Raw genomic sequence first — 18,722 nt, 5'->3', positions numbered from 1 at the left:
TGGTGTAATCTCGACACATCTTGGAATGCTGCCATGCCACCATGACCTATAAAGGGACAACTCAAACTAGATTTTCTTAAACCGAACCATTCCACATCACCTGTTCACTGAAGAAGAGCCTCTGTCAGTAAGTCGATGCACCTTACTGCCATTTCATGTTGTTGATTTTGTTGATAATGCTCGTAAAGGATACCAGGAGTTAACCAGGTTTAATTTAACTAACAGTTCTTGATTTACAGTCATTCCTTTTTCACCTGGTTTCCAAAGGCAATGATGCAATATCTGTGTGATTTAACTGAGTTCCGTGATTTCCCTTTTAATTAAGTAACTAGTTGGATTAGTGACAAGGTTTTGGAACATAAATAATGGAGAAATGTCTCCACCTGTCTGGGAAAGGTAGATAATTGTTAACACTAGCAAGCTAAATTAAAACGCTAATTCAGAAGAGTATATTTGCAAGGTGCTAACATTTTAAAACCTACAAATACTGAAGAGTTGNACACACACTAAATGCGCTATTTCCGCACACACACAGAGCCGCGAGTTTGAATGACACAAGCACACTTTTATTTCCATGCAACTCTCTGATTGGTCCGGTGTCTTGCCTCTGTTGCATTCACTGAACACGGGAAATTACAGTCCTGCAGTCCTTTCTAGTGTCTTGATGAGGTTCACGTAAAGCACGGTTAATGTATTATATTATTGAGGTAGAATTGTCCGGGGCTACAGAAAAAACATTCGGGGCAGGCCAAAATATAATTTTACCAACAATGTGGAATTTATTGGCTACATATTACACAGATTATGCACAGCGGGAGCAGCAATAACCATCAAATAATAATTCAGACAGGGGAGCTCCGCACCCCCTGCCTGCCGCTAGGGGGTGCTGCAGCGCCCTCAGCACCCCCCTTCCCGCGCCCATGCACACCTCACAATGAGATAAAAAGATTGCGAAATGTCAGCCCTATCAGCAATTCACCTTAAATGGCATGTCATTGAAGTGTTGACACATTTAAAATGGGTGTTTTATTTTTCAGTGTACGTGCGTGTTTAGGTGTGTGTCTACCTCGGACATCTGGGTGGATGTGTTGCCTCTGGTCCCCAGCATTACCATAGCCAGGGCTGAAGAGATGCTGAAGGGGGAGTAGAAGATATTTGCGGTCTTGTCGGCATCACTGAGCTTTTTGAAAAGGTCCAGAGCGAAGGTGGTGTTGGCCTTGGATATCTTGGATATGGATGATGTCGTCATTGTGTCTGATACAGAGCAGAACATAAATCACTGCATTATAAACTGTAGCATACCTTTCTGTGAATAACTTTCATTTACCGTTTTAGCCCATTATGCTGAAACACAAATAGTTAAAAAAAAAAAGGTTTAATTGGTAGTGATTGGTTGTATTGTTTTCATCAACAAGTATTTGTTATTTTTTATAAATGATTGCACTTTTCATATCTTCCTAACTTATATTGTCCTTTTGTTGAATCTATGTATTAGGTCTCTTTGTTTGATTTGGCAACTCTTCAGTATTTGTAGGTTTTAAAATGTTAGCACCTTGCAAATATACTCTTCTGAATTAGCGTTTTAATTTNTGTCTACCTCTGACATCTGTGTGGATGTGTTGCCCCCGGTCCCCAGCATCGCAAATATCTTCTACTCCCCCTTCAGCATCTCTTCAGCCCTGGCTATGGTGATGCTGGGGACCGGGGGCAACACATCCACACAGATGTCAGAGGTAGACACACACCTAAATACGCACGTACACTGAAAAATAAAACGGTCCAGTTCTCATGGTACCACACCCATTTTAAGTGTATGAACAGGCATTTAATTTAAAAGGTGAGTTGATGATGGGGCTGGAATTTCGCAATCTTTTTATGCCATCGTGAGGTGTGGGTTTGGATATCAAGCTCTGTCACGTGCACAGGTTTTATTCGGGGGAAAAAACGATCTACTCTGATGTTTTTAATATTGATTGAAAGATGCCTTTTATTTAATTAAGAATGATATGAGAGGTGAGAGAACGTTTTGGTCTGGATTTCTTGTGGGGCATGGCATGAGAAAGTGCCTGCACATGCAATTAATTATTTGTCTCCCAGCAGCAGTTAGAAAAAGGGCAGGGATATATTTCATCCTGCCTTGTGTGACAGGTAGAGGAATAGTTTGTTAAATTAATTAGGATTATTTTCAATTCATACAACTCTTTAAAAAATAGTTAAAACGATAAAAAATTAGTGAGAAAGCATATTTTTACCATTCACAAATGTGTAGGGTGTCATGTCAGTGGTGTAAGGTCACTTAGGCCAGGGGTTTCTAAAGTGGGGGTCGCGACTCCCCGGGGGGTCGCGAGACCCCGAGTGGGGGTCACGAGATGATTACAAAATAAAAATGGAAAATAAAAAAAATAAAAAATAAAATTGATAAAAAAAATTTTTTTCATTATTATTAATAATAACGTTTGCATAGACATTTTTTTCTTTGACAATCCACCAGCGCAGTGTTTCTCAATTTTTTTTTTTTTTTTTCTGAAATTAATTCACTAGCACCAGAGAGTGCTTCTACAAGCTGTGTCTTTGTTTACCTGTGCATCAAACTGTATTGCCACACTGACAAAATGTAACTTAACATTGATCCAACTCATGACATACATTTCGAATGTGCTCCCCCCCCCCAGGTCCTGGGTTTTACTGAGAAAGGGCAACCAGAGCAGACAGGAGCAGAGACAATGCAGTTGCAGATGGAGTCGCAGTCGCAGATGCAGATGCAGATGCATCAGTCCAGAATTCTGCCGGAGTGTGTGCGCAAGGTTGGAACAAAGCCAAATTAAAGGCGTTAATAACGATAAGGGTAAATGAGGCAGAAATGTATTCTATTGGTGTTATGTTTGGTCTGTTGATTCAATTTTTCAGATTATTTCAAAAGGTGCTGTAGGTATAATAAGGAAAAGTTAAACTTCCGAAATCTCCCGGATTCTGGAGATTTTGCCCAATGTCATTCTAATTACATTAAATGTTTATAACAATGACTCAAATATTTGGCTTTTAGGACAGCATTCCATGCTAAAGAAGGCCATACAGTAGCATTATGCCAAATAAAAAAAAAGACTGAAACATACCTGTAGATTTTGGCCTAGAGCACGGATTCATGTTCAATTAATCACTTTTAAAAAGGTGCGTAAAGCTTTAATATTCTCCTATGGTAATGGATGCCTCAGTATTCCACTGTATGTAGAGTAATTGACTGTAGCATTGATAACCAGGGCTAACAATGATTTTGGTGTTTATTCTCATTATTTAACAGCCAAGCTGATCACAAGGCCGATGATCCATACAAGATTATGATACATAATACAAGGTTTTCTTTTATCGGTCTCTGTGTCAGTGTTGTTTTTGTGACATGCTAATCCTATCTGGCTGTTTGCAGTTCCTGCCACCTCAGAATGATGAAGAGGATGTCCACGCAAGCTTCTCCGAACTAATGAGTAAGCTCATCAAGGACGACGCTCCGTATGCCCTCAGCCTCGCCAACAGGCTTTATGGAGAGCAGTCCTACCAGTTTGTTGAGGTGTGTTTGTGCTTTTTGCTCTGCATTCATTTGTTATTGGTCAGAAAGAAAATCTCAATGTGCAGCCTAATTTCCATCAACCTGGATCGTTGCCGTATAATTAGAGTCACCAGTGTTATTATATTTTTCGATTAACACTGTTGAGAAATCTGGCATACAGTAAAAGTACTCCCTGCAAATATTTCATGATCAGTTCCACTTATCTTGGTTTTATCTCCGAATACAGTATTAACAAAAAACCATGGTATATTCAATTAGAAATCATTCAAATTATATAGTATCTCTTAAAGTGTTTCTTCTTTGTGTAATGGTTACATGCAAGTTAACAGTTGTGATGCGAGCATTTAAACATGCGGTTTATCATTCCAGCGTTTCTTATCAGAAACCAAAAAGCACTACGGCGCTGATCTGGAGTCTGTGGACTTCAAAGCCAGCGCAGAAGCAGCCAGGGTCAACATCAACAAATGGGTGGAGGATCAGACTCAAGGTAGAGCTCATAGTAGCCTACATTTGAGCGCGTCAGTAGATAAGAAATTATAGCTTTGGGTGATAACAGAGGTCGTCTGTCTTAATGTCTTTTTGTTCTTTTGTTCACCAGGTAAAATTAAGGATCTGCTTGCCAAGGATATGGTGGATAGCCTGACCAGGTTGGTGCTGGTCAACGCCATCTACTTCAAAGGGAAATGGGAGACACAGTTCAAGGAGTATTCTACTGTTGATGCTCCGTTTAAAATGAACAAGGTAACACTGACCGTTACAAAGCTATGGATACAGCTTCAAAGTGATGTTTCTAATTAAAGCTTGTTGCAACCCAGCTCGCTAGGAAGCAACATAAACCAGATATTCTTGATCAACTCTGAAGTTATTTATTCATTGTACTCCGATCAAATTAATACAAACAAGAGCTGTAATTATTTAATAGGGAACAAACAGCAAACAACAAAAGGGAGAGTAATGGCTTTAATTTGCCTTTTTCCTAAATATATTTTCCAATGATAAAATATAAATTATTCCAAAATCAGCTATTCTTCAAGAATATTTGTACTTATAGTGCCCTAATTTGATGCTAATAATTTTGTACAACTTTTACTTATTTATTTCTCCACTGCTGTATTCCTACTTATACCTGTTCACAAAATCGGAGTACTTTTTCCATCATTCTTGATCCCAAATTCCCAGGGTGAGGGAAACAATTTAGCATAAAATGTTTGATAAAAAAAATGTGAAGAAATTAGCCGTTCTGCTATGTCTTCGATGAATTAAACATGATAACTCAACAGGAAAAGTGCTATGTGTTTGCTGCTTTCTTTAGAATGACACTAAATCGGTGAAGATGATGGGACAGACCAGTAAATTTGGTCTCTCCTCAATTCGCGAGGCCAACTGCCAGGTAATATCCATTTCTTTGTTGAACAGTATTGGTTTTGTAATGCCTTTTTGCCTCCGATGCAATATGATTTTAGTCATTTCCGAACAGATTTCAATAAAATATAGATTTACCATATTCCAAATGTATGTATAGAGAGTAGACTTTCCATACTTTTAACAGTTTGTTGATCAGATTACATTGAAATGAAAATTGGAATGTGTCTGCACAGATCCTGGAAATGCCTTATAAAGGGAAAGACCTCAGCATGCTCATCTTCCTGCCCAATGAGATCGAGGACAAGACAACGGGCCTAGAGAAGGTAGAACCAGTCTATGGGTAGAACACATCAACACAGTAAACAAATGCACAAACTGGCACACAAATAAATGATATTTTCTCCACACTAGCTGGAGAAGGAGCTGACCTATGAGACATTTGTGGAGTGGACTCGCCCAGACGTGATGGTTGAAACTAAGGTGAACGTGAATCTGCCTCGATTCAAGATGGAGGAGTCGTGTGACTTGAAAGACATCCTGATCAGCATGGGCATGGTGGACGCTTTTGATGTCACGATGAGTGACTTTTCTGGTAAGAAATATAACATAACTGCATCATTATAGCAAGAGTTGAACTGAACAAACACCAAAAGGTTGCATTTGAAATACAAACAAGCCTGAAGACATACATGGTTCTTCAAAACACGTGTATTACTTATAAAGCTTGCGTCATAAAGCATTCTTCCTCTGCTGACAGGCATGTCCAAGGCAGACGACCTGGTCCTATCAGCAGTGGTCCACAAGGCTTTTGTGGAGGTCAACGAGGAGGGAACTGAGGCTGCTGCTGCCACTGCTGGAGTCGCTTCAGAACCTCAATGCCGCCTGAGTTCCATGCAGATCACCCCTTCCTCTTCTTCATCCGACACAACCCCTCGATGAGCATCCTCTTTGCCGGCCGATACAGCTCCCCTGAGTGAGCGCTGCTGTATGTCCTGCAGGCAGATCAAGAGAAATGCCCCCCCCCCCCCGGGTACAACCAGGGAACTGGCCTTCGCCCCTTCTACAGAGACATCTAGGTCATGTGTCACTTTGTGGTCATATTCTTTTTTCTGGTTCTTTAGGGTAACTCTTATAAGCTTCTCTTTTTGTTTCTATTTGTTAATATTTTTTTGTCTATTTTAGACATTTTGCTTTCCTTGGTGGTCGTAATTAGTCCGGTTTAAGTGTTTTTTGTCTCTTTGTGGGTGTTTTGTGTCTCGTTTCAGGTATTTTACGTCTCAATGTGACTTTCCAACGAGAAATGTTTGCAGTAAAAAATAGGCCTTTTAAAAAAGAGGCTCTGACTTTATACCAATCGTAGCTACTGTATAGGAGGCTAATAGCCAGGTACCCTTCGAATGGAAATGATAGTGCTAGATAAAAAAAAAAAAAAAAAAACCATGCAGTGAAAATAGGGCGTCAGTTACATCTTATTAATTATTATTTTCTGTTTGCCATCCTGCCCACATTCTCTTTCTCTGAGATCCACATCCCACGCACTGCACCCTCACATTCCATTTATTGTCTGATCCATTTATCTGTATCTTAAAAAAAAGGTGTTTCATGATTTCACACAGTCTTAATCTGAAATATGATTCTCTATATATATATAAACCAATATGTACATTCTGTATATGAATAATTTTGTACTGTAATCGTGTGAAATAAAAGTTTCCTTCGTCTCTATGCAATCTGAATGTCTTTCAAATTATGACATTTTCAAAATGTGTCAATTGTGTTGTATGAATTATTCTCATTTTTTGTTTAATCTTATGAATCCTTGTTTACAATACAGCAAAGTGAGGGCTGGGTCACTATAGCTCAATCGGTGAAACAAATAAAGACAGAAAATAACAGAATAATGCATTTAAAATAGTTCGAACTGATGCAAATGTTTATAAAAAGGTGTGTAATTGCATACTGTTTTTTGTTGTAGGCCTTGGCTGACTCAATGTACCGATTTTTGAAGTAGCCTTAAAACATTTTGAGATCTCTTTGTTTGCAGTCAAATATGGCAATTTTTAAAAAACATTGGTAATCTTAATCCCACTCTATCCAATGCTATCATGATCAAGAAATCCTGACATTAGCTCCATCTGGTGGAACACTGTAATTATTCAACTTTTATCACTTAAATTAAAATCAAATGTATCATATGCAGGCCCTAGAGCTAACAGAATGTATTGGAAATTGAATACACACTCCAAATATAGTTGAATGAAACACAGAATTACATTATGTGTGTATTTTCTCTCAATCTGGTTGAATCTTATCAGTAGTAATGTTAAATACTATCTAAATCCAAATTATTAAACCACTGTTGCTGAAGGTTTTGTTTCTTTCCCCAGTGATATTTGTTTATTTTAACTTTTTCGTTTTGGGTAATTTCGACAGTGACAAAAATAATAATTATTACAGTCATAATAACCGTTTGCCAGTGGTGTAAAGTAACTAAGTATTTAGTAAAGTACTGTATTTAATTACAATTTCGAGGTACTTTAACTTTACTTAAGTATTTCAATTTGTTGCTACGTTGTACTACATTTCAGAGGTAAATCGTGTACTTTTACTCCACTACATTCATTTAATATCTTTAGTTACGTTACAGATGTAGATTAATGATGTGACATATAATCAACACTTAAATCGGAGTATATCCAGAAGCTACCCTGCAGTATACAAAGACATTAAAACTAGCTGCACCTTTACCTTTGATAACACTTTAATACATTAATCATTATAATCAAAACATAGAATACATATGATTCTGAATGGGCCAATCTGTACAATGAGTACTTTTACTTTTGGTATTTATACCATGTCTAATATTTAGATGCCAATACTTGTGTACTTTTACTTGAGTAACATTTTCATTGCCAATACTTGTGTACTTTTACTTGAGTAACATTTTAATTGCAGGACTTTTACTTGTACAAAAAGTATTTATAAACTCCGGTACTTCAACTTTTAATTAAGAGATCCGAGTACTTTCCCACCTCTGCCGTTTTCTGTGAGCTAAGAAAAAAAGCGAATGAAAGCTCGTTTTGTCCTTTCGGCCTCCGTACAATGACATATGAGAATGCGGAAGCTCATCTGACAGGAAGGATTTCGGGGCGTGTCAGCTAACCTGTAAATAATAAAAACTGAAGCTTCAAACACGAGACTTCCTGTAACGGAAAGACTCCTGAACACTCGAAGTCCATCAGAAAAGTGTCTGTCAGTAAGTTGAAATGAATTTGGTTTAGTTTGTCACGGGGCGAATTTATTTATTTGGTTTGTGTAAGTTGATCCAGGCTAAACAAACATTGATTCTTAACAGTGTTACTTACCAGGCAGGTTAAACAGGACAGGTGTTACTGATTGCAGGTGAAAGAAATATGGCGTTATGAATAGAAGTGCTGCTGTGTAATCTAATTATAATGTTAAAGAAAGTGTCTTAATGTAGCATTATAAATAGTTTTTGTTGCCTGTTCGAGCAATTGTAATCATTATGTAGAAGTAGTGTAAATGTTGTGATTATGTAATATTTTTTAAATGTATTTTTCTATCCATTTGTGAATGTGCATACATAGGATGAGGTTATTTTACAAGAAAAGCTATCAATGATAATTCCCAATCCTCCACTTTCCCAATTGTTAAAATTAGCCCAGATCACGGTAAATCAACCAATTGTTTTAAAAGATATATTGAATTAATCCTGCTTAGTCTCTCAAATCCTTTCTGAACTAAAGACTGCATCTAACCGGTTTTTATTTAATTGTCTTTAGGTCTATCATATTAACACACTTTCCTTTGTTCTTTCTTCCATCAGACACCATGGCATCACCAACCCCTCTATCCAAGGCCAACACAACCTTCGCTCTGGCTTTGCTCAAACAGCTAGGCGATAACGACAATGCCACGAATGTCTTCTACTCCCCCTTCAGCATCTCCTCAGCCCTGGCTATGGTGATGCTGGGGACCAGGGGCAACACATTCACACAGATTTCAGAGGTACAGTAAACATAAAGACACACAGCCAAAAGAAATGGTTTCTGAAAATTAAGAGGTCGGTGCACCTCGTTTGGTGTCATTTTGTTGTAATTGCATCTGATTAAACCACCACAAACTGTGTCTTTTAACTGATCTTACAGTTAGCCCAGCATTTTTTTAAACTAAAAAAGATAAGGAGGGGGGGGAGAAATTGATAGGAATGAAGGGCAGGGTGTCGGCTGTCAGTCTCTATGAATCACAAGTTTTTTCTTACAGTGTCAGCAGGAATGACAAAAAAACTATTCTGTTCAGACTGACTAGGTTTTATGAGGGGTGGCTCTTTGTTGTGTTGCGATAGGTACGTGAAAGGTAACATGGAAGTGTACATTAAGGGCAATAAAGATATAGGTTAAGTTATCTGTACACCTTATCCTTTACTGACTAATCCTCAAATGGAGTTGCTCAATAAATGCCGGCTGAAAGAATATTTGCGTTCCTTTTTATATAAAAAAATGTATTCCCAAAAAAATCTAAAATGACTTTCACTCTTACTATACTGCCATTTTCAATGTAGATACATCCAATAAAGAAGGAATTCCTACTAGGTTATTAAAAAGTATGGGACCCAAAAGCATTGTCAAAGCTTAGTGCAACGGTTTTCAGAAATATACTTTGTTTCATGGAAAAAGGACTGATGTATACCTTTACACCGTGAAAGAAAGAAAGCCTTCACACAGTGGCATTCTGTAGGCGACACAGCAGAAGCTCAACGTTTAGAATGAATTATGTGAAACAAAAACCTTTTGTGAGATTTTTCTAAAGAATTGCTTAATCAAAGCCACACCTAGAGGACTCTGGGTTGGTGGAATCATGGGTATGTGGGAAAGGCAGGGCTTCAAAATAAAGCCTACATGTTTCTTCTAGTAAGAGCAAGGTGAAAGCCACATGGACACGGTTATTTATTATTATGATTTATCATTGTCTGGGACATTGATGTGGTTGATGGCTTATCAAAGCAGGTTCCTGCGTCATGAGTCCAGATGATACACCCGTGTGTGCATGCATGACTGCTCAATGACAGAGTGGGTGTGTGTTTCTGCATGAATCAAGAAGTACAGAGGTGAGAGTAACATGTGGCTGCTGCAAGACATTCTTCCTGGCAGCCAGTTACAAAATAAAAAAGTTGTGTAAACCATATCTTAGGAACTTAGTCATTAGTTAACAGGGATTTGTTTTGCAATTCCTGCTGATGGTTGCTTGGAAAACAAATGTGTGGACCAGCAATGACACTGCCCAATTTGTCATTCATCTTCTTGACAACCGTTATTATTCAAACCAACTCAAAAGTAAAACACATAAAATGGAAACCAGTATAATGTACTTTTTAAGAATTAAGACTGTTACAGTTATTTAAATAAGGTTTTCTTTATATATTTCTGGAAGTGCAGTATCACTTATGCTTTACGACTCTTGTTAAATGTATATAATCCAGTGGTTCCCAAACCAGTGATTTTGTCGGACACATCCCCACAGCCGTCCGTGGGGCGATACTCCTTCAACAAACGTTCAGGGTGTAATGAGTTCACCCTGACAATATTGTTGGGTGTGGTTACCTTTTACGACCTCTACTCATCAATACATGGAGATAGAAGACAAAAAGATGCCAATGCAATTACATTTACCTATTTTCAAGTCATAATAATTCAGGAAATGTCCATAGGTCAATAGTTTGAAGATGGTGTCTGGACTGTGTAAAACCTGTATATTCTGATGTATTATATAACTGCAATCATCTCTCGATTTCTTTATGCTTAAGAGGGGTTTATCTCAGTTGCTCAAAAAAAAATCCTCACTTCTGTTTTAGCAATTTTTTTAACTTGGCATCATCTTTCATCCAGCTTCCCGTTGGAGGGGTAATGAACTTTCCTAGCTTTGTTGAATACTACTCAGCCCACACATCACTGCTAGGCACATATAAAAATGTTGTTTTCCAGACCAAAGCACACAGTGCCTAACTCAACAGTGAACACTACCACCCATAGGTGCTCTGCTTTACTGAGCCAGATAAGTCGCGGCATTGTGGAGGAGAGCAGATGCAAATGGAGCAGCAGCAGAAAGTCAACGCCATGCTGCCACCATATCTGCGGAAGATGGTAACAAAGACAAGAGTAAAGGAATGAAGAACTAACATTTTAAGGGCATTTTACTTACGGTCTGGTGTCATATGGTGCAGGGGAAGAGCGGGTGGCTCAAGGTGATACTTTTTACTCTTCTTTGCTGCAATGTGCTGCCGTATGCCACCGAATTTAGAAAAACAAGAACAATACAAAACAGATGCTTCAGTTGTCTTTTGTTTACTGAAGGTTGGTGTTCCAACAGCTCAACACTCCAAAGTGTTACATAATACTCAGGAATGTAGTCATGTTTTTTATCTCCTACAGCCAGCTGCTGAAAACCAACACGAGACACAAATTCTTTAGAAGAGTACAAACAAATAAAAAAGATAATTTAGTACACATGCCTTATTCTAGTGCAATACTCAGAACACTCCTGTATGTGGGAGACACCAAATGTCAAAATGAATTATACGGAATTTGTATGCACACCAACACATCCTGAATTCCGTCGACTAAAGGGTTTTCTCTGCATGTAACAATGTAAATAACAAAATGGTGGAGGGATCTCTTTATGTGAATGTGTCTGGAAAGGCTCGTCAAAGCTTGGGCTGGGGTTTCAATGCTTTTTAAAGTCAGTGTTTAAGGTGTGTTTTTTGAATTTTCCATGTCAATTTTTTTATTTTTTTTTAATTTAGCCTTGTTATATTTTTAACCTTTGTAAATGATTAAGTTGTTCTCATATAGAGATATATATATATATATATATATATATATACACAATATATACAATAAAGGGTCTGTCAGGTGAGTGACTGCATACTCTAGTAACCAACAATCATTTAACACAATGTATGAAAATGAGTAGAACAAAGCAACAAATCTGCAATTTGCCTGGAAAACTTGCTTTATTGTCTCTCTTATCTCATCACTTAATAGGCAAGATAACTAGTCTTATACCGTGTATAATAGACTGATCCGTCACATGCTTAGTGCATCTCTGTAACACTTGTCTACTTTCTCCACAGTGCCTGAAAACCAAGGGCTTGCAGGATGAGGTCCATACACGCTTCGCCGAACTGCTGTCAGAGCTGAACAGGGAAAACGCTCCGTTTGCCCTCAGTGTCGCCAACAGGCTGTACGGGGAGCAGTCCTACCAGTTTGTAGAGGTGAGTGTGTTTCGGCATGTGTGTGTGCCCATCTTCATGAATAGGTGTGGTTCTGTTTACAAATGATTTGGCTGGAGAAAATGAGGCCCACATAGGAATCTGTGAGCTTTGTAAGAATGAATGATGAGGGAGTAGCCAGTATATGAGCAAGTAAATCAGTGATTGTGATATGTTCCATTTGCTTAAGTTAAGAAAAGAGATTTTTATTCCGGTGAGCAGAATTAGTAAATTTGATGGTGTTGATTCTAGGATTTCTTAGGGAAAACCAAGAAGCACTACAGTGCAGAGCTGGAGCCTACGGACTTTGTGAACAGCTCAGAAGTGGCGAGAGGCAACATCAACAACTGGGTGGAGCAGATGACACAAGGTGCATCACACACACTGAAACATGTCACCTGGGCTGCACACATTCTTTAAGTAGTCTAACATCGCTTCACAAATGTGTTGATTTTGTTTACCAGGTAAAATTAAGGATCTGTTGGCCAAGGGAGTGTTGGACAGCATGACCAGGATGGTGCTGGTCAACGCCATCTACTTCAAAGGCAACTGGGACAAACAGTTTGAGGAGAGCAAAACTGTGGATTCTCAGTTTAGACTAAACAAGGTAACACTGCTTTAAGCAAATAGTCAATTGAAAGTCAGCAAATATGAGTTTTTTTAAATGTAAATTGTATTTAATAATAATTTTATTTTAATTTATATTTGTTTTTTCAGAATGGCACCAAACCAGTGAAGATGATGAACATGAAATCAAAGTTCCCTTTCACCTACATCTCTGAAGCCAGCTGCCAGGTGATTCACAATTTAGTCAAAGGAGAATTTATTGGGTTTTTAGTAACAATCTATTTGATTATAACTGTGACTAACTAGCAGACAATGGCTGTATTTATTCCTAGTAATCTACCGACCAACCAATAGTTGTCAGACCAGTATAGACTACTATAATCTTTGAAACCTTTTGTTTGACAGATCCTTGAGATGCCTTACAAAGGAAAGGAGCTCAGCATGCTCATCTTTTTGCCCAAAGATATAGAGGACAGTACAACAGGTCTGGAGAAGGTAGGACATGCACTTGCACACATTAAGGAACCCAAATAATACAGACAAAAACTAATTATTGATTTTGTGTCCACCTACAGCTGGAGAAACAGCTGACCTATGAGAACTTTACCGAGTGGACTCGTCCAGAGATGATGGATAATGTTGAGGTCATGGTAGGGCTGCCTCGTTTTAAGATGGAGGAGTTGTATGATCTGAAAAATGTCCTGGTCAGCATGGGCATGGCAGATGCCTTCGACATGGCAATGAGTGACTTCTCAGGTAAGACATGGTCCCTGGATAATATTAGAATAACACTTGTGAATTAAAAAAAACCTGATCTTGCTCCTCTCACACACACTCACATTATATCCATCATATGGGACCAGACATATTTGTCTGATATATTTTGTCTCATTCTGGTCTGTGACAGGCATGGCCCCTGGAAACGACCTGGTTCTGTCAAAAGTTGTCCACAAGGCTTTTGTGGAGGTCAACGAGGAGGGAACTGAGGCTGCTGCTGCCACTGCTGCGATCATGATGCTGCGATGTGCCCCGATGCGACCAGAAAGCTTCGTTGCAGACCACCCCTTCCTATTCTTCATCCGACATAACCCTTCCATGAGCGTCCTCTTTGCTGGTAGATACTGCTCCCCTGAGTGAGCTCTACATCGTTAAGAGCAGTGGTTCTCAACTAAAGGGGGTTTACAATGCATTGCAACAGTATCACACTTTATTTTATATTACTAGAAGATGATTGAGAATCACTTCGAGAGTTTCCTATAGCTATTCACAATCAAGTTTCCCTCCTGTGTTTTCATAATGTAGAACGATGAGTGGTTTTGGATTTTTTTAAACTGGTCTCCATCATTCCTTATGAGTGAATGAAATATTCTGTGTTAATCCTGATTATTAGGTTTGTACACAGTTTGTGTTTTGAACCTAATATCTTCAGCCTTAAAACCTTAAGTCTGTAATGGAAGTATGGCCCTTTTTGCTGCAGCCTTAAACCTTATCCTATTTAATCTATACCAATCACGTCTAAAGTCGATATCATCTAAAACACCCTTTGCAAGAATTGCCTTTATCACAATTTCCATGTTCGTTTAACTGCCAGGCCTGAACTATCGTTTTTAATACGTAATTCTGCAAGATTCTTGGCACTTTATCTACAGAAAATACACTTTCAGCATTTTATATGTTCAGTTAACCAAAGAAAGAATGGGATTACAGCATGTTTTCAGATAGCTACGTATGCAAATTCTAAATATATTCTATAAAAAGCAAAAGCTTACATGAGGGTTTAAACTGGTGTCGAATCCATGTCCTTTTTATGTATACTTGTGTTTTACAAATGAAATAAAAAAAAGTGTGCCGTTCCCAAATCTTGGTTGTCAGACATTTTTTCTCAGACTTGAAACAGTCATGTGTGATGAAAACCTGTATTGACCTGTCCTTGTACAAGTACTAATACTACACTACACTGTTAATGTTTAACCCAAACTGACTGTAGTATAATGCTTTCTGTACGAGGCAGTACTACTTTTGGAATCCTATTTCTACAGGCTGTCTTTGTCATAAAAAATACAACAGTAACAGGTTTTCTTAAAAGAAGATAACATTTTCAAGTAGATGAAATTAGTGTCTTGTCTGACCGGTTTAAAAAATATATTTTGCATGTAGAAACAGGAGGAAAGGCTTGCTATGTTGGACACACAGTTTTTAATTCTTCATAGCAGGTAGTCGTAGAATTATTCAGCAAAAATAAAAGCAATGGAACATGTTTAGTGTGTTAAATACACCATACAGTGAAAAAAGGATGAATTGTCGTTGTCAATAAACGCATCTCACTCCTGAACGTTAGGAGGCGTTAATTCGTCGCTACGTTGTTAAAAGTTCGAGAAGAAGAACAAGCTAGGAAAGGCACTTCCGGTTAACTTCCTGGATGTCATTTTTGAAGTCTACTAATCGCTTATTGACAACACAGGACGGCAGTGTTATCCATTATTATTATTATTATTATTATTTTAAAGCCAAGATGAAATGATAGAGACGGGCAATTCGGCTAACGTTTTCCCTCTTAAAGACGACAGAGTAGCTGCTTTAGCTCCAGGTGCTGCCTGCTGATCTGGTTTGCCCTGATTGGCTGGTGATGGAGCGGCTAATAACAAAGCTAACAGAAAAACATGTCCTTTTCACGGCTTCCTTCGTTATACGACTGGCCCTGGTCGCTTATGGAGACTACCAGGATAAGACTATGGTGGTGAAGTACACTGACATTGACTACCATGTGTTCACAGACGCTGCAAGATTCATTACTGAGGTAAGACCATTGTTATAACTCGTGTGACAAGTGTAAAGTAGCCAGATAAAACTGTTATAAGTCAATTAATAAAATACTGGAAAGGGAATTTATCAAGTATTATGTCCCTTTTTAGATACTTCTATTGACATATAATACAAATATTGTGCTATGCTACTTCTACTATACTACCTTTCAATCTTCAAACATGTACAATAACATTCAAAACTATTTTAGAGTGAAATATGACTTTATTCCTTACACTCAATAACAACTATAGTTAATTTCCCTCCAGATGAGGATTTTACATACAACATAAATTATGAGTTTGGAGTGCAATATGAGGCATTATTACATTAAAGTTCAGCTCCAGCTTGACCAGTCACAAAAAAGAAAAGCAATCGAAGTTCTTCCAACTGCATCGTTAATTGTGAATCCATCTACTATAATAATCCAATAATATGCAAGTACAACACTGAATTGGGTTATTCTGCACGATAAGTATTTTTGATAATTCTTGTTTCTTCTTTTGCACAGGGGCAGTCCCCTTACAACAGATCAACATACCGCTACACCCCTCTCCTCGCCTGGCTGCTCACCCCTAACATCTATCTCAGCATGGTGTTTGGAAAGATCCTCTTCATCGTATGTGATGTGCTCTCTGGACTGCTCATCTACAAAATCCTTCTTCTCAAAGGTCTTGGCACTGAGGTATGTTTTCAGCATTTTGTACATTTGTTATTTTATAGTATTCATTTTGCCCTGTAATGAAACACTTTTTGGAAATGTATTCTAAGTTGTGTTTTTGGGGGATTTTCTTTTAGGCTGCGCTGCGTGTTTGTTCTCTGTGGCTCCTCAACCCACTGCCCATTGGAGTATCCAGCCGAGGGAATGCAGAGTCAATCTTAGCTGCACTGGTGCTGGGGACATTACTCTGTATGGAAGGTAAGGGTGTGGAAGCCTTGCAGCTTCAAAAATACATTAGCTCTGTAAAAATGATATAGATACTGCTTTTTTGTAATATACACAGCTCTTGTGCCAATATCCTTTACCTGTGCTCTTCTAGCCCGGCATCTGATGTGGGGAGCCATACTCTATGCTCTGTCAGTCCATATGAAGATCTACCCGGTGACATATGCTCTTCCAATTGCTCTGTCCCTGCGCACAACAGAGACCAGATCAGAGGACAAAAAGGGGATCAAGAGCTTAATGCGGTTTATTAGAAGCTTCCTCAACCGGGAGCTATTTCTCTTTGCAAGTGTAGCAGCAGGAGTTTTCTGTATGCTGACGGCACTCTTCTATTACATGTGAGATATGCAACCAAATTACTTACAGTAAAGAAAAAGGTGCTTATTGTGACTGTGGTTTTTTAAATCTGCATACTGAGTGGTAAATATTAACATTTTTCTGTAATTTATCCCAGCTAGTTTTGTACAATATTATTTTGAAGATGATTGGCTTCTATTTGACAACAGTAATATCTTGTTATTCATGCTATTTTATATATATATTAAACCTCCCCCTAAAGTCTTAAGAAGGTAATAGAAACAGCGAACCAAAAGTCTGATTGAAGTATTTCTAAATATGAAATAATCGGCATCATCCCTTATCTTCTATTAATAATCCTCCCCTTTCTTGTCAGGTATGGATGGGAGTTCCTTCATGAGACCTACTTGTACCATCTGACCAGAAGGGACATCCGACACAACTTCTCTCCATATTTCTACATGCTCTACCTCACCGCAGGTATTTGTAGCCATTCATAAATTTGTTATAACTCTAAAAGTATGTTTATTAGCCATTCTCCTCAGCCAAATGATTTTCTCCTCTGTTGGTGCAGACAGCGGGTGGAGCCAGTGGCTGGGCCTGGCAGCGTTCCTGCCTCAGCTCATCCTGCTGCTGGTCGCATCATGGGCCTTTCACTCCGACCTGTCTTTCTGCTGTTTCCTGCACACCGCCATCTTTGTCTCTTTCAACAAAGTCTGCACTTCACAGGTACATCATAAAACAGGGTCTAAGAGATCATACAATGCATTGTGTTGCGGTCATTATCAGATTAAGCTGTCCTCAAGAGACTTCGTCCCACCCTTTGTTTTTACACATTCCACTGTCAATTAAGTTAGAAAAGCGTGTATATTTGTAGTTAATTGCTGCACCACTTTGACAGCCATGAGGCTAACCACAGTGCACAATAATATGCATTTATAAATATAAAGATTTCTTTAAAGCCTTTAACAATGTTCTGTGTTTTCCCTTTTCATAGTACTTCCTGTGGTACCTTTGTCTACTCCCTCTGGTCATCCCTCACCTGAGTCTGTCACTAAAACAGGGAGTGGGACTGCTGATCCTCTGGTTTGCTGGACAGGTAATTCACCTGATTGCAATTTATGTTGTATTAAATAGGACTTCAGATATGAACCTTAACATATAACAAATCAAACTAGCTTTAAAATGGTAATCAAAAACAACTTCACAGATTATTTTATTCTTTATAACTTTCTTTTCAATATTTTTGATTGAATCAACAAGAATTGACTGTTATAAAGAAATGTGTTTTCTCCCCACTGTCAGGGTCTGTGGTTGGGCCCGGCCTACTTCCTGGAGTTTGAAGGCTACAACACCTTCCTGTGGATCTGGCTTGCTGGACTGCTCTTCTTGATCATCAACTCCTTCATCTTGATGCAGATAGTTTCCCATTACAAGCCAACACAAACCCCACAGAGACTGAAAGTTGAATGAAATTAAGATACAAATGACGATGTTCCACGTTGTTAACAAATAAAGTGTATATATTTTTTATGGTCAGTCTCCCTGTTACTGAATTATTTTCTGTTATCTAAATCAATTCCCCACAGAACACAGAATATATTCATAAAGTCCAATTTTCATGGTGTCTAAATCTACTGTTTAATATCCTCATTCTGAAACCTTTTGATTAAATGCATGCCACAACATCTCAATGAGTCACATAAGGCAGAAAACAGCTGCTGCACTGCCTTTCTAGTTTCAAACTTTAAAGTCAGTTCCGCCTGCGGCCACATTTTAGCAATCAGCTCTCATAAGGTCATCTCAATCACAGGCTCTTTAACTTTTAAGGCTTGTTGTAATTAGAAAAAGGTTCAATGGCTGGCTACTGTGTTACTAAAACCTTTTTAAGATAA

The 18,722-nt window shown here is 38.4% G+C and overlaps 2 protein-coding genes across 3 annotated transcripts; both read left to right on the top strand.

Moving 5' to 3' along the window:
• Positions 1-373: 373 nt before the first annotated feature.
• LOC104951650 (uncharacterized) lies at positions 374-14,644 on the top strand. Its single transcript, XM_010778360.1, has 20 exons — positions 374-396; positions 1,637-1,733; positions 2,673-2,804; positions 3,422-3,562; positions 3,932-4,049; positions 4,161-4,303; positions 4,875-4,952; positions 5,161-5,250; positions 5,339-5,519; positions 5,685-5,865; positions 8,116-8,186; positions 8,778-8,959; positions 10,981-11,091; positions 12,081-12,221; positions 12,471-12,588; positions 12,683-12,825; positions 12,936-13,013; positions 13,191-13,280; positions 13,361-13,541; positions 13,693-14,644. Exons 1-20 carry the CDS (start codon positions 374-376, stop codon positions 13,920-13,922), a joined length of 2,529 nt encoding a protein of 842 aa, XP_010776662.1. The 3' UTR covers positions 13,923-14,644.
• A 561-nt stretch (positions 14,645-15,205) lies between these two features.
• Positions 15,206-18,359, top strand: pigm (phosphatidylinositol glycan anchor biosynthesis, class M). Of its 2 annotated transcripts, none has more exons than XM_010778300.1 (8): positions 15,206-15,582; positions 16,099-16,272; positions 16,386-16,506; positions 16,628-16,868; positions 17,204-17,307; positions 17,402-17,556; positions 17,825-17,926; positions 18,133-18,359. In XM_010778300.1, exons 1-8 carry the CDS (start codon positions 15,412-15,414, stop codon positions 18,298-18,300), a joined length of 1,236 nt encoding a protein of 411 aa, XP_010776602.1. In that variant the 5' UTR covers positions 15,206-15,411; the 3' UTR covers positions 18,301-18,359. The 2 variants fall into 2 exon arrangements, with proteins under 2 accessions (XP_010776602.1, XP_010776603.1); XM_010778301.1 differs by having other exon boundaries at positions 16,733-16,868; positions 18,133-18,353.
• Positions 18,360-18,722: the final 363 nt, after the last annotated feature.

Source organism: Notothenia coriiceps, unplaced genomic scaffold (genome assembly GCF_000735185.1).
Source record: "Notothenia coriiceps isolate Sejong01 unplaced genomic scaffold, NC01 NC01_scaffold00019000, whole genome shotgun sequence".
NCBI classification, from domain to species: domain Eukaryota; kingdom Metazoa; phylum Chordata; class Actinopteri; order Perciformes; family Nototheniidae; genus Notothenia; species Notothenia coriiceps.
This window is presented reverse-complemented; position numbering and strand designations above follow the sequence as displayed.